The sequence below is a fragment of the Leptodactylus fuscus genome, chromosome 2 (assembly GCF_031893055.1).
Source record: "Leptodactylus fuscus isolate aLepFus1 chromosome 2, aLepFus1.hap2, whole genome shotgun sequence".
In the NCBI taxonomy this organism is placed as follows: Eukaryota; Metazoa; Chordata; class Amphibia; order Anura; family Leptodactylidae; genus Leptodactylus; species Leptodactylus fuscus.
Genome location: NC_134266.1, coordinates 39,929,058 through 39,945,689, shown reverse-complemented (window position 1 = coordinate 39,945,689; position 16,632 = coordinate 39,929,058). Strand labels below are relative to the sequence as shown.

Genomic DNA, 16,632 nt, shown 5'->3' with positions numbered 1-16,632 from the left:
TGTGTGAACTAGCCCTAAGTGTCTTGTTCGCTTGCCAATGGATACAACCATGAATTCAGCCAGTGGAATAAGCCATAACGGTTGCCAGTGGCCTTCTGCTGCTTTTTTTTAATAGGACATTAATTTCCGGAGTACCCAGAATAGGTAATGGGCCATATTTACTTACCAATCCCCGTTCCTGCTCACAGTCACCTCCAATGGGGATCGGAAAGTAAGGCCGTGGGTCCACGCCGAACCCCCAAAAATACTATTATTATTATACTCTGGGGCCTCTTCAGACGCTGCGTTCAGCTGCAACATCAACTGATCAATGTGGGGTTCAGTTTTGGAACTGTCAACTATAATAGATTTCTTACTTTTATACACATCTAAAATAATCTTACCCCTTCAAGGTACCGTGTGAGTTTGAAGTGGCCCCCGGTGAAAATGAGTTTGACACCCCTGAAATAAATGTTCAGTGAACAACTGAAACACATATGTGTACAAGGAGTGTTTTCTTGGTTCGTTTGGTATTGTTAACATAAGATGCCTTAGTCGTATCCTGGAAACATCAGTAAATATTCCATAGGGGCATTCATCATACAACTGACAGCTACGATTTGTAGCTTGTGCTATATACTACTTAGAATACCATAACATGGAATTTGAAACCAAACACTATGGGGCAGATATGTTGTAGGCGGTGTTCACTCAATACAGTTTGATGGGTTTTATGCGCAGTTTTTCTGTTTTTGTTCAAGGCCTTACAACATTGTAGTGACTGCGTAGAACTCAGGATAAAACATGCATATATTATATAAATGATACTGGAACATATTCAACATTACATAAGAATCTTGCTTCATAAACAATACCTGCCAACTCTCCTGGAAGAGGAAGAGATGTCCAGGACATGAGCTTACATGTGCTGATTCCATGAATGTCTGCAGTGACACATGTGTACCATAGTGTCCCACCACTCAGTATAATGTACCACAGTGTCCCCACATAGTATCATGTCACATAGTGTCCCTCCACTCAGTATAATGTACCATAGTGTCCCCACATAGTATTATGTCACATAGTGTCCCTCCACTCAGTATAGTGTACTATAGTGTCCCCACATAGTATCATGTCACATAGTGTCCCTCCACTCAGTATAGTGTACTATAGTGTCCCCACATATTATCATGTCACATAGTGTCCCTCCACTCAGTATAATGTACCATAGTGTCCCCACATAGTATCATGTCACATAGTGTCCCTCCACTCAGTATAGTGTACTATAGTGTCCCCACATAGTAACATGTCACATAGTGTCCCTCCACTCAGTATAATGTACCATAGTGTCCCCACATAGTATCATGTCACATAGTGTCCCTCCACTCAGTATAGTGTACTATAGTGTCCCCACATAGTATCATGTCACATAGTGTCCCTCCACTCAGTATAGTGTACTATAGTGTCCCCACATAGTATCATGTCACATAGTGTCCCTCCACTCAGTATAGTGTACTATAGTGTCCCCACATAGTATCATGTCACATAGTGTCCCTCCACTCAGTATAGTGTACTATAGTGTCCCCACATATTATCATGTCACATAGTGTCCCTCCACTCAGTATAATGTACCATAGTGTCCCCACATAGTATCATGTCACATAGTGTCCCTCCACTCAGTATAATGTACCATAGTGTCCCCACATATTATCATGTCACATAGTGTCCCTCCACTCAGTATAATGTACCATAGTGTCCCCACATAGTAGCATGTCACATAGTGTCCCTCCACTCAGTATAATGTACCATAGTGTCCCCACAAATCATCATGTTACATAGTGTCCCTCACTCTGTATAATGTACCATAGTGGCCCCTCCACACATTATAATATTCCATAGTGACCCCTTCACACAGGTTATTGTCTGATTTGTTAGGTTGGACTATAATGTGGGACGAATAGGTAATTATTTGTTCTTGGTCCCCCTTGTAGCCTAAAACCCTGGGCTACAACCCATTTTGCCCTTGTTAAAATCTGCCCCAGTATTGTCATATTGATTTCAATGGATCTGTATGCAGGCAACAATACTCTGAACGAGCGTTAGGATGGGCTCTAACACAGAACAGCAGCCATATTAACTTACTACATTAATACCCATTTAGGAAAAGCAATCTCCTGTAAACTTATTTAGGACTCTATAAGTGCAATTATTTATTTTTTCAGCTTCTGGAGATCTTCTTTAAGAAAAGGTTGTGCAAGTTTGAAAAACTGGATCTCCAATGCAATTTATTGATGATAACAATGAGGTTCCATGAAATCACATGTCGTTTCATTCCTATAGGTGATACTGTAGTAAAAAGACACTGTAGTAAGAAGACTATGATAGTCATTGTCATTTAGTTCCATGGAGCCCGAATTTTTATATCAAAGAATATACCAGTCCTTAAGAGGTTAATGATAACATCGTTTCTCTAATCCCTTGAAAAAAAAAAAAAGTTAAATGAATTATGAAAAAGTACAAAATGTTACATATAATAAAGTGTATTTAGTCCAGAGTCAGAAGCCGCAAAGCAGTTATTGATTGTGGATAATAAGAATCACATTGCCTATGACATTGTGCCACCAGTGCGGGTACTTTCTGGCCTGTATGGATCTAGAACGGAGTAGGAAATTCCTCTGCCTGCTTACAGACATTTTAATTGAGAAAACATGTGAGCAAAGAACCTCCACAAAAGCCCTTATTGTTGTCAGGCCTTTTATTGTAAAGTATGAAACCCATGCGGTAAATAGGGGATCCATCCGATCTGCCTTTATATGGTTTATACAACTGAGTACAGACGCAACTGCAATAATTTACAGTCTATATTCACTTGGAACAAATAAAAGCTCTGGAATCATAAAAGATCTATAAAATAGTTACAAGTGTTGAAATGCAATTCCTAACAGAAAAAAATAATATTGCAATGATTTGCTTAAGGCCATTTTAATTCAGCTTCCTGAGAGACCTGGAATTGGGAGAAGATCAGGACACATCCGCCCGATAATAGCAAAAATCCACCGACCCAACCGGCGTACATGGCATCCCCAAACTCCCAGCGGGGAATATCTTTAGGGATGGTGTGATCCCAAAATTTGATCAGTGTGTCATAAGCAAAGTAGGAAACTGTGAAGAAAGTCAATGTACCTGACACCGAAAAGAGAAGTCCTCCGAGTATATGCAACATCTTTCTGACATTTCGTTCCGTGTTGTCCATGCATTTCACACAGGTCAGTGCAGGTGTGGAGGCCATAAATCCTAAAGCCCCGATCAAGACAGAAAGACACACAAGGATGCGACCAAGACGGACTTGGATTGGTAGATGGAGTGGCGTCTGATATTCCTGACACACACTGAACCCCACGTCTTGAACGACGCACGTCTGCCACAAGCCAAGGCGGTAATTTTCGTTAATGAGAATGCCAGAAGAAAAAGCCAACCAGTGAGGGATGAATAAGGCCACCAGACAGCACACGTAACCGGTGAGGGACAGGAATAGGCCTGCAAGTTCAGTGAAGCAGAGTACTGCCTCCATTTTAACCTCTTCTGACTTCCTCTCTTTATACTTCAGATGGAGCTTTAAGCGAAAGACAGCTTTCTTACAAGGAGCGAGCTTTCAAATACCAGTCGGTAGGCAGCTTTGAATAAATCAATGCATTTTAGTGTGCATGTGAGAGACTATTGTTCTTCTTAAATCCATTCTATTTATAGTTCACTGCTATCGTAGTTTATGGAAAAAAAAGCCAATGAAAATGTCTTGTATTCTTCGGTGCAAGATCATCGGATCAGATTAGACGATCATCCCACTTGGAATAAAAAAAAAAGGAATAAGCTGAGACTTGAGAGTCTTTTTTCCTTTTTGTATTCAATGGTAGTTACTACAATAAACACCATGGAGGGAATTTATTAAAACTGGTGATCCTTACGACAGTCTTAATTCATTCCTCGCCAAGCACGCGACTTGCTAGAGTTACTAAAAGGCTCCGGCCTCTTAGTAATTCTATCACATGTATATGCGCCTGGTCGAAAACCTACATCAGCCAGGGGTTGGTATAGTTGTGTGGTATAACTCGTTCATTTATAGTGAGTCTGGCCCTCACCCACGCCCACTGTCTAAAATAGTGGAGAGTAGTTCGCAGAGAAGGGGTGCAACATGGTGCACCAACACGTTACTCAAGTTTCTGACAGACTTCTAGCAGCGGTTAGCACTGCAGCCTTGCAGCAATGGAGTCCTGGGTTTGAATCCCGCCAGGAACAACATCTGCAAGGAGTTTGTATGTTCTCCCCGTGTTTGTGTGGATTTCCTCCCATTCTATAAAGACTTACTGATAGAGTGAAAAAAAAAGAAAAAAAAAAGACTTCTAGCAGAAACGCAATAGTAAATATATTTTTATATCACAAGCAGATCAGAATGAACACTATGGAGAAGAATGCATAAGACAATGGGAAATAAAGTACAGCTGTTATCTATGTTGTAATGTCTGCTGTCTGCATTATTTCCTGTATTCTATAAAACAAGAAAGCACCGTCATAGTGAATGGATCATTATAGATAAAACATTACCTACACAACAAAAACTTACTCAACTGTTGTTCTACCAGGGGAAATTCCTAGGAATTTAATAGAGGAAATAAAACTGCAAATACTCTGTGTTTTATCTGAACCTGGGGCTTTATCCTTAGGCGAAGGCTCCATATTGCGTAAATGCAGAGGTTGTTTTTTTTATTGCAGATTTTGCTGCATTTTTTTATGCCAAAGTCAAGAGTGGCTTGATAAGGAATGGAAAATATAAAGGAAGCCTAGATGTTTTCCTTCTGTTTCATCCACATAAAAGGTCGGAAAAAACACTGAGTTTCTGCAACGTGGAAGTTCTGCTTTTTATTGTCCTGTGATAGTGCAAAGCAGGGTACTGGCACTTTTGACTTTTTTCCCCCCACTACAGTGTTTACCGTATAGATAAAATATTTTTAGAGATTTGTAGAGCAGGCTTTTTCGGACACAGGGATACCTAACATGTATGTGTTTCACAGTATTTAAGTACTTTTATACATGTTCTACTGAAAGGGAGGGGGGTGACTTGAATTTTTAATACTTTAGTTTTTTTTTTACTTTTTTTATTTTTTTCTTTTATTAGACCCCCCTAGGAGTCTTAAATCCCAGGGGGTCTGATCACTAATGCAATGCATTACAATGCTATTGCAAAAAAAGAGTAGCCTGTAAAAGAAAGTCACTTTACAAGGCTCCCGGCTGTCATGCCAATGTGACGCCAGCCCTAGAGCTTGCTCCAGGGGCTGGTGATCACCGGCAAAATGGCACCTCTGTCAGCTTTGACTGAGGCGCCAGAAGGGTTAATGCCCACAATTGGTGCGAGCACCACCGTGGGCATTAGCACATGGAAGCCGCCATAGTTAAACACCCAGCATCCACCGTACTAGTACGATCGATGTCGGGAAGGGGTTAAAGTGCTGCGGGAAGAACCGTGATACGTTGCCACTGCAGTTTTTCCTGCAGTGCTTTTGGGCTGCAGACCGTCCCGTGGGGCCTTAGCCAATGGTGTGCAGAGTCTTATATAGACCATGCATGATCTGCAGGGCATTCTGGCCAAAAATATCCAAATAACCTTGATGGAAAACCTAAATTGCTCTTCTAACACTGCCTTCAGCTCCCTATAGATCAGAGCATGGCTTTTAATAAGACTAGTGGAATGATTTGGGATTCAAGCCAAACCAGAACATCTCCTCCATCTTTTATCACTTTGTTGTTTTGTTAATTGTTTTAAGCTTTATTAGAATAATGATGTGGTGTCGGGTGTAATGTACAATGTGGGATCTGTGTCTACAATACATTGTACATCAGTGCTGCTCAATATGCATAATCTATTTATTATACTGCTTTCCTTCATACATATATCACGACATGTACAGTACACCATATGTTTGTGACTGGCTATACGTGAAGATATTCAATCAACCAAAACAGGTCTCTGCTTTTTGGAGGAGATATTCTTGTTTGGTTTTTATCCCAGGTCATACCACTAGGCGTCTTGTAAATCAGGTTCTGATCTACAGGGAGCTCCAAGTTACCTTCTAAAAGTCGGCGCAAAAGGAACAGTTTTCCCTTTTCCATCAAGAAAAACTTATTTGCTTTACCGGCTTTGATGTCCTGGGTCCCTTCCTTAGGCTGCTGACTGGCCTTAGAGGTCACATGACCACCGAGACCAATCAGCAGTCTCAGCGGCCTAAGGAAAGTACCCAGGGATGTCAGCGTTTACGTGCAAAAACATTCTGGTCATCGTAGCAGCAGGACCAGGCAATGCTCGGAGGTACCAGAGTGCTGAGGACAGGTGAGTATAGTTTTTTTTATTATTTGTTTCACCAACTTCACCCCCACCTTCAATTTTAAAAGAAAATTTTATCCTGGACAACCCCTTTAAGCACTAGTTTCCTGTGATCTGTGAAGGTGTTTTCTGTACTACCTACCTGTAGTTGACTTCACTTCTGGCCATGATATCTACTCTATGCCTGCTTTGACCCTGTTTGCCCATGTTGCTAGAATTCAGACTGTTCTGACCACAGCGTACAACTGGGTATTGTCTATTGTTCCGGGATTGTACTTGGGATATCCAGTCTGCTCTCAAGTCCTTCAGTGCTAACTGAGACTATTCAGGGATGGCACACACTATCACTGACTGGCAGGCCATATATTTCATATAACTCACAGCTCCTGGTGTGATTCGAGAGGAGCATCAGTATCCATTGTGTATCCACGGTGGAACACTGGGGGCCTCTGATACTTCCTATCTGCGAGTTGAGATTTCTTTGCTCCCTATCATATGCAATTGCTGATAATATTTTTATGTACCCATATAATTCTGAATCTGTGAAGTTGTGGAAGCTAACGGATGTGGTTTGCCTGCTGAATCATACATATGTTATGTCAGGATTCGCGGACGCCATGGCTTCCCTGCCAGGCGGCGCATGCCCCGGAGGCGTGTCAGTGATTCCTCTGGCCGTGTTTAGTACACTAAGGGGTTAAGTTGCCTCCTTGGTGTCGGCTTGACTGGCAGGGTGTCTGGCCAGTCATTCCCATCTGTGATGGGTGGGGTTGTTTCCCAGTTCCTATTTTAACTCCACTCACCCATCTTCATTTGCCTGCTATAGGTTCTATATACTTTGGTATTTCCAGGTTCTGTATTCTGGTACACTTGCTACAAACTCTTAATCTTTGTTTTCCCTTCCTGTTCCTTGCCTGCTTCGTCTTCTGGTTTATTTCAGCATTCTACTTCCTACCTATACCTACTACTGGACTAGCTTGAACTCTATACAGCTATTGTTCTCTGTTACCTGCCGCTACTAGTTATTCCCTGTTTCATTTTACATCTCAGCCCACTGTAGGGTTATTATAGGGAATCTATTTAGGTTCCTGTGAGGGGCGCCCTTGTAAGGACGTTACTCTGACGTTAGGCAGGTTCAGTCAGGGGTTCTTATAGGGCAAGTTTCCCAACCTGCTCCCGCCCACGTTCCAGGACTTGCACTCAGCCGTCACCAATCCAGGTCAGTGTCTTACATTATAGCAGGCCCCTATCCCAGACAGCACTCCCGGCGGTTCAGAATGAGTACCGAGCTCTCAGTCACTGATCGCCTGGATGAGCTGTCAAATCATGTGCAGGGAATGGCTGGGTTAATAACTCAAGTCTCACAACGTCTGGACGCATTGACAACTTCAGTTTCAGACGTTGGGAGCCCACCAGTATCTCCACCTGTCTTCCCTGTACACAGTGTCCGGCCTAGTTCTAAAATGCTCCTACCAGATCGCTTTGATGGTAAACCTGACAGGTTCCGGACTTTCCGGGAATCATGTCGCCTCTATTTTCGTTTTAATTATTTCCCCTCTGAAGCAGAGAAAGTGGCGATTGTGGTATCACTCCTTCAAGGGGCTCCTCAGGATTGGGCTCTAGCCCTTCCTTCAGGGGCCGCTGAATGGAATTCCTTAGACAAATTTTTTCTGTCACTTGGCCAGGTTTATGATGACCCCAACCGTGCAGCTTTGGCAGAAACCCATTTGTTGTCTATTCAGCAAGGTCGCCGCACAGCTGAAGAATATTGCTCTGAATTCCGCCAGTGGTGCTCGCAGACCGGATGGTCTGACGGACCCCTTAAGACCCTTTTCCGACAAGGATTATCTGACATGATAAAAGACGCCATGGTAAGCCATCCCGTTCCTGAGTCCCTGGGCGACTTTATGACATTGGCCGTGACCATTGACAGGAGGCTTAGGGAAAGACGCAGAGAAAGGCAAGCAGGTTCCACCTTGCAGGTTAGGTCAGGCCTATCTTCTAAATCTTCTTCTGTCACCGCTAACGCCATTCCTTCCCAGCCCCCTTCACCATTTCCCTCTCAGACCTCTAGAGAGGAACCCATGATATTGGGCTCCACAGCTGCTGCTAGAAGGAAGCATCGCTTGGAGAACACCTTATGCTTGTATTGCGGTAAACCCGGACATTTTTTGAGAGATTGCCCATCCAGACCAAGACCGCCACAGGAAAACTCCAGCGCCTGAGTGATCTCCGGGAGGGTCACTCAGGCGTACAGGTACCTCCTAACTATTCAGATAAATTATTGCTACCAGTGACTCTGTTTTTTGGGCCCAAAACTTTTGCCTGTCAGGCAATGGTGGATTCAGGAGCTGCAATGAGTTTTATCCATGTGGCCGTGGCACAAGCCTTGGGGCTACCGTTAATTCCATTGTGTGCCCCCTTTTCAGTTTCTGGTGCAGATTTTACTCCCCTGTCTGAGGGAAGGATAAAATTTCGCACTGCAGAGGTCATGTTAAAAGTTGGGTGTCTGCATTCTGAAAAAATTTCATTTTTTGTTATTGAGAAATTAACTGTTGATATTATTCTCGGCTTGCCTTGGCTCCGCCTCCACAATCCTGTATTTGATTGGGAAACTGCTGAGTTGGTGAAATGGGGGAATTCATGTACTTCTCATTTAAATACCGTTCAGTCTCCTTTATGTTCAGTTAATTGTAACCCTGAGCTCCCTGACTTTATTTGTGATTTCAAAGACGTCTTTGACGAGGCCGCTGTGGAAATTTTACCTCCACAACGGCCTTACGATTGTGCCATAGAACTCGTTCCTGGAGCCAAGCTTCCTAAAGGTCGCATTTTTAACTTGTCAGCCCCTGAGCGAGAGTCTATGCGCCAATATGTTAAGGAAAGTTTGGTGAAAGGACACATTCGGCCATCCGTTTCCCCTGTTGGTGCTGGTTTTTTCTTTGTTGAAAAGAAAGATGGAGGTCTCCGCCCGTGTATTGATTATAGGGAGCTCAATAAAATAACGGTTAAGGATCAGCATCCTCTTCCTCTGATACCGGATCTTTTCAATCAGGTGGTCGGCGCCCGGTGGTTCTCTAAAATCGATCTCCGGGGAGCCTACAACCTAATCCGGATTAAAGAGGGAGATGAGTGGAAGACGGCTTTCAATACGCCGGAGGGCCACTTTGAGTATCTAGTCATGCCCTTTGGTTTATGTAATGCCCCAGCCGTCTTCCAGCGTTTCGTAAATGATATTTTCCGGGAGTCCCATCAGCAGCATGTGAGAGAGGTCCTCTTAAGGTTGCGCCAGAATCAACTTTGCGCCAAGATTTCCAAATGTCAGTTTGGAGTCCAGGAGGTAGGGTTTCTGGGATACATACTCACCCCCGGTTCAATAGGTATGGATCCACAGAAAGTATCCGCCGTGATTCACTGGGTAAAACCGACAACATTGAAAGAGATCCAACGTTTTCTGGGTTTCGCAAATTATCGAAAATTCATTAAAAATTTTTCTACTATTGCCAAACCTCTTACTGACTTGACAAAAAAGGGGGCTGATCCTACCACCTGGACATCTGAGGCCAAATTAGCATTTGAGACTTTAAAGAAATGTTTCACCACTGCTCCAGTCCTGGTCCACCCTGACCCCACTCGTCCTTTTGTGGTGGAGGTTGATGCCTCCGAGACGGGGGTTGGCGCTGTCCTGTCTCAGGGGGTAGATCCATTCACTAATCTTCAACCCATTGCATTTTTCTCCAGAAAATTCTCCACTGCAGAAGCCAATTACGATATAGGTAACAGGGAGTTGCTGGCTATAAAATGGGCCTTCGAAGAGTGGAGACATTTTCTGGAGGGTGCCAAACATAGAATTACAGTGTTAACTGACCATAAAAACCTGTTATACTTAGATAACGCCAAGAGGTTGAATCCCCGTCAGGCGCGGTGGGCGCTGTTCTTCACCAGATTTAATTTTATAGTTACCTATCGTCCAGGGTCTAAAAATATTAAGGCCGATGCCTTGTCCAGGAGTTTTGGAATTTGTAGAATCCCAAATGAAGAACCTGAAAATGTCCTCTCTCCTGGGGTAGTTGTCGCAACCCTGACTCCAGATCTGATGTCTGCTCTTGCGGATGCACAGGGCTCCGCCCCTGATGCCTTGCCACCCGGTAAGCTCTTTGTCCCGGGTCACCTTCGCTTGAAAGTTCTGGAGGAGGTCCACTCCTCGGTACTAGCTGGTCACCCGGGCATTGCCGGCACTGGTTATTTGTTGTCTCGCACCTATTGGTGGCCGTCCTGGCAACGTGATGTCAAGGGGTTTGTACAAGCCTGTGAAACCTGTGCTAGGGCAAAGGTTCCCCGACAGCTCCCAGCAGGACTATTGCATCCACTCCCTTTACCCAGCAGACCTTGGTCCCATTTATCAATGGATTTTGTCACAGACCTTCCCCTCTCCAAGGGAAAGTCCGTAATCTGGGTGGTGGTGGATCGTTTTACTAAAATGTGTCATCTTATAGCGTTAAAGAAATTACCCACAGCTAAATATCTTGCAGGGTTGTTTATCTGCCATGTCTTACGTCTTCATGGTATTCCCTCAAACATAGTGTCAGACAGAGGGGTACAGTTCGTGTCGCAATTCTGGAAAGCATTCTGCCACAAGTTGGGTATCTTGCTGTCCTTTTCCTCAGCTTTTCACCCAGAAACTAATGGGCAGACTGAGAGACTTAATCAATCACTAGAACAGTATCTTAGGTGCTTTGTCTCTGAGTGTCAAGAAAAGTGGAGTGGTTATTTGCCTATGGCTGAGTTCGCTCTCAATAATCATGTCAGTGCTTCGACACGTCTGTCCCCCTTCTACTGTAATTACGGTTTTCACCCCAGATACTCCTCTGGAACTGGTAATGAATCAACCTTCTCTTCAGTGAAAGACATTGCTAATATTTTGCACACGATTTGGGGGGCGAGTTTAGAAACTCTAAAGGAATCCCAACTCAAACAGGTAAAATATGCCAACAAAAAGCGCCGCCCCGGGCCAGATTATGCTGTTGGTGATAAAGTGTGGCTATCAACTAAAAACCTCCGCCTTCGTGTACCATCAGCAAAGTTCGCCCCACGATTCATTGGTCCATATCCCATCACTGAAATAATCAATCCCGTGTCATTTAGGTTGTTACTCCCTAGTTCTCTCCGTATTCATCCGGTTTTTCATAAATCCTTATTAAAGAAGTATATTCCCGCTGTAGTTGCTCGTTCTCCACCTCAACCAGTGATCGTTCAAGGAGAGTTGGAGTTTGAGGTGGAGCGAATTATTGATTCTCGCAAAGTGCAGAATTCTCTCCAATATCTTGTACATTGGAAAGGATATGGCCCAGAGGAACGAGTTTGGGTTACTGCCAGAGATCTTCACGCTCCCAGATTGGTGGAAGAATTTCATCACTCCTATCCCACCAAGCCGGGAGGTCCGGGTGAGGGTCCGGAGGTCCCTCCTCAAGGGGGGGGGGGTACTGTCAGGATTCGCGGACGCCATGGCTTCCCTGCCAGGCGGCGCATGCCCCGGAGGCGTGTCAGTGATTCCTCTGGCCGTGTTTAGTACACTAAGGGGTTAAGTTGCCTCCTTGGTGTCGGCTTGACTGGCAGGGTGTCTGGCCAGTCATTCCCATCTGTGATGGGTGGGGTTGTTTCCCAGTTCCTATTTTAACTCCACTCACCCATCTTCATTTGCCTGCTATAGGTTCTATATACTTTGGTATTTCCAGGTTCTGTATTCTGGTACACTTGCTACAAACTCTTAATCTTTGTTTTCCCTTCCTGTTCCTTGCCTGCTTCGTCTTCTGGTTTATTTCAGCATTCTACTTCCTACCTATACCTACTACTGGACTAGCTTGAACTCTATACAGCTATTGTTCTCTGTTACCTGCCGCTACTAGTTATTCCCTGTTTCATTTTACATCTCAGCCCACTGTAGGGTTATTATAGGGAATCTATTTAGGTTCCTGTGAGGGGCGCCCTTGTAAGGACGTTACTCTGACGTTAGGCAGGTTCAGTCAGGGGTTCTTATAGGGCAAGTTTCCCAACCTGCTCCTGCCCACGTTCCAGGACTTGCACTCAGCCGTCACCAATCCAGGTCAGTGTCTTACATGTTATGTATGAACCAATGATATGACAACCCCCGATGAACCAATGATATAAGAGTAATCTAGTTATATATTAGAAATGCTTTTATGGGGAATTTCAATATTTTTTTCCATTGAATTTGTTCAGAAAAACTTTCATAATTAGCAGTTCTGGAATTCCTTGACATCATAGGCACTAGAGAGCCTACAGAGCACTAGTGCATGAGTGTAGCTATAGGGGGTGCAGAGGTAACAGTCACTTATTGAACCCTTCAACCTGAGGGGGGGGGGGGGGCACATAAAACATACCCCTACTCTATACGGAGCATGCATTAGTGCCCAAGAGCTTCAACTTGTTTCTACACTAGATAGTTACTGGAGGTTCCTGTGTGGGGCTGTCTTTATTAGGACAACAATTTGACTTTTAAGTAATTTCATAATTTTTACATGCTTGTGGTGTTATGATTTTTCATTTGTTTTTTGTAAATGTTTCTTGGCATGTTGCTGCATTTTAACACCATAAATGCTGCAAAAACTATGCTAACAAAAATGTTGTTTCAGTAGACATTACAATCCTTTAAAGTTATATTTGGTTGTAGCATCTTTAAAGAGGACTGATAGGAACCTGATGGTGGAGATGGACTTGGTAAAATCCAGGACCCAGAACTGCAGCCACTCAGATAGCGCCGCACACCCAGAGGACCCAGAAAAACCCAGACACTAACCTCAGTGGGTGAAGTTCAGGAGAGCAGGTCAGCACAGGGAGAAGTCAAACGGGCCAAGTTGGTAATCCAGAGGTCAAAGCAGGTTCCAGGGGAAGCCAAAGCATAATCAATCAAGTCAAGTCGGTTCACAGGAGGTCATGTGGTAGCAAGAGAAAGAGGCAGAAGTGTAGTCAGGAGTGCATACACAGGAGGTTTGCGGAGTAGCCAAAACAGGAGCCAAATAGGAATGATCAAGAGAAAGCCAAAGGTCATACACAGGAGATCAAGAAGGGGTTGTCTGTAAAGTAAGGTAGGGTCATACGCATGCAGAGGTGATAAGGAATAGCAGGGACAAGAGACAGGAGGCAGGGAAAGGACACTGTGGAGCTGATTCCGAGGCAAAACAAAGCCAGAATGAGGCCTAAATAGCCTCCGGATGACCTCCCTGACCCCAGAAGAGCTAGTCCCGTCACTAGAGGGAAACCGGGACCAGGTGAACCGGCGCTGGACACAGAGGGGGCTGGAAGCCTCCACATGGCACAGCAGAGGCCCCGGTCCGCCCTAACAAGGACCTTGCATGTCCTCTAAAACGTACCATATGATGTGAAGTGTACCATATGATACTTCAAGCAGTACTTTTCTTTTCGCATGATTCGTGCGGACACCACCCGGAAAACACACAGACCCCATTATAGTTTATGGGTCCATGTGCTTTCTTTGCTAACCACTTTTTAATGCATTTGGTATTCCGTTCTGGGGATCCCCAAGCGGACTTCCTGACAGAATACCAAACGCAGATGTGAACCAGGTCTTAGAGGCCATGAAAGATCCTCAAACAAAAAAGTGAGTAACCCTGTGCATGAAACTGTCCTTAACCCTTTCCCGACATGTGATGTTACAGGGGGAAAGGCGTTCCTGCATCCTGACATACATATACAGCACAAGAGGAGCCAGCTTAGGAGTTCAGCCAGTGCCAATAACAGTTAAAACTTAGCATTGACATCCTACTGAGGTACCCACGAACAGAATGAACTCTGATAGCGGATGTTTTACTTTTTGTTTTGCTACTGTAGCCCCTCAGTAGAAACACTGTGTTTTTTCTACCTTGCCTCCAAAAACTAAAATAAAACTGATCAAAAAGTTGCAGGTCAACAATTAAATTAGCAATGGATTAAAAATTAACTTTTATTAAATAATATTAAAATGGTCAATTTTGCCGATTTTAATATAATTTATTAAAAGTAAATTTTTAATCCATTGCTAATTTAATTGTTGCCCTTATACATGTAGCAATTTGACACCAAAACTTAGTAAAAACTTGCAGTTGTTGCATAATGATACCAATTAAAAAATACATCTTGTCCCAGAAAAACTAAGACCTCAATTAGTGCCTTCAATGGAAAAAACAAAACAAAAAGGCATGACTTTCAGAAGATGGCATTGCAAACACAAATGATCTTTATGATATTTAGTCAATATGTTGTAGCATCGCAAAAGGGCGCCATTGAAAGCTATAACTTATCCTGCAAAAATCAAGCCCTCATACAGTTAGATCAACAGAGAAATGAAAAAAGTTATAGCTTGTAAAATGTAATAAAGAAGAAATTGCCACATTCCTCAAGGTCAAAGTTTGCTGCGTCAAGGGGTTAATATACGTTTGTAAAGATATATGCTATAGTATCCTATTAATGATCTTCTTTTGTTGTATCTCATTGTTTTCTCTAACTTAGATATTATTGTCAGACACAATGTACTAAGAGATTTCATTCAGGATGACATTCCATTTTTAATCTAAGAATCTACTTCCAAGTGACTCTCCATAATTGTTTCCTAAGACTGTTTGCAGAGTTAGAAAGCGTTATAGTGCCCTCTTGTGCTAAAATTCTTAAATGGCAGCAAGCAAATGAAGACATCCAATATTGCTGGACCAATGATGAAACTATTATTGCGGTATACCTACTGTCACACCAACCACATCTGTTCCTGTGGAGATGAGAATTAAAGTCACCCTCCAGTCCAAAGTAAAATAGTTTGCACATTGGGGATTGCTAGGCAGAAGGATTGTTTATACGGCCTTCCTTTCTAAACCTGCTGCTTCCGTTTTTAAGTTCACAAAACACATTTATGTATCCAAAGAGAAGCCCACACCGTACAATAGTCTCAGACAATGTACAACGTGCTTTGAAAGTCTAAGACCCCCCCCCCTTCTCGAATTATCTATAGGCACATACATATACAGTACAGATCTGTATGTATTACACATACAATGTAGAGAATGTAGAGCAATGTGTGTTATGCATAATATAAGGTATTTTTGGGAGGAGTCTGTTGGGTGGCACTAAATGGGCATATTACTGTGAAGGGGCTTACATGGGAGGCACTAATACTATGGAGGGGCGTAAAGATGCCTTTTACTATGCTGGGGACTGTATTTTTACTTTAGTATTCTTAGCCCGCAGACTACAGATGAGCGGGCTCTATGTAAGTAAAGCAATTCTACAACATATTAAAGACACTAAAGAATGGAAAATTGAAAAGCTTTTTACCAATTCAAGAGGAAATATAAGGGCAAAAAAGTTGCTAATATCTCCCTTTTGTGTTGGATTAGTGTAACTATCTGTGACATGGGTAAAGCCTATAGAACTAGAAAGGACAGACACTGACATCAAAGGGCCCTGGGCTAGAGGTTTGTATGGGCCCCCCTTCAACAACAATAAAGCTACTCTAATGTACAATATATTCCATATTGGACACATGATGCATATAAGCCACTGACACATTAGAAGTGTGACATATACACAACACTTGCACATGAGACATATCCCACATATAGGCCTCTCATATGTTTACACTTGATGCATAAACTCACTGTGCAATTGGGGGGGGGGGGGGGGTAATATACTCTACAACATGTACAGTATGCATAGGAGGACCTAACTTGCACCAAAAAGGGCATCGCTTTCTGCCCTGTTCACCACTTTCTAAGGGCTAGTTCACACGTGAACTGCCCGCGCGGGTTTTGACACAGAAAGAGACGCGGCGAGCCGCGTCTCTCTCTTGTCAAAACCCGCCCGCCGCGACCATCGCTGTCGCGGCTTAACCTTCTGCTGTCGGCTCAAATGAATGAGCCGACATAGGAGGGAGCTGCCGGGGGCGGAAGCCGCGCGACTGAGCCTGCGCGGCTTCCGCCTGAAGAAAGGACATGTCCTTTCTTTTCTCCGCTAGCAGCAGCTCGCCGCTAGCGGAGAACAGAAGCCTGGCGGTCTCCATAGACCACCATTATAAGGGGAGGTTTTGGACGCGAAATCCGCTGTCAAAAACCTCCCCTTATACTCACGTGTGAACTAGCCCTAAGAGTTGGCAGAGTAGGGCAGGGATGCCTCAAGCCAGGGCCGGCTCCAGGTTTTTATGGGCCCTTGGGCGACAGAGCCTCAGTGGGCCCCCTTGTAAAGGAGGCGGGGGAGTTGAGACACTGTGCGTCACAGAT

The 16,632-nt window shown here is 43.8% G+C and overlaps 1 protein-coding gene across 1 annotated transcript; it reads right to left on the bottom strand.

Moving 5' to 3' along the window:
- Window positions 1–2,946: 2,946 nt before the first annotated feature.
- LOC142193623 (claudin-24-like) lies at window positions 2,947–3,563 on the bottom strand. The gene has a single exon (XM_075262612.1). The coding sequence runs from the start codon at window positions 3,548–3,550 to the stop codon at window positions 2,951–2,953; it is 600 nt and encodes a 199-aa protein (XP_075118713.1). The 5' UTR covers window positions 3,551–3,563; the 3' UTR covers window positions 2,947–2,950.
- Between the last annotated feature and the right edge of the window lie 13,069 nt (window positions 3,564–16,632).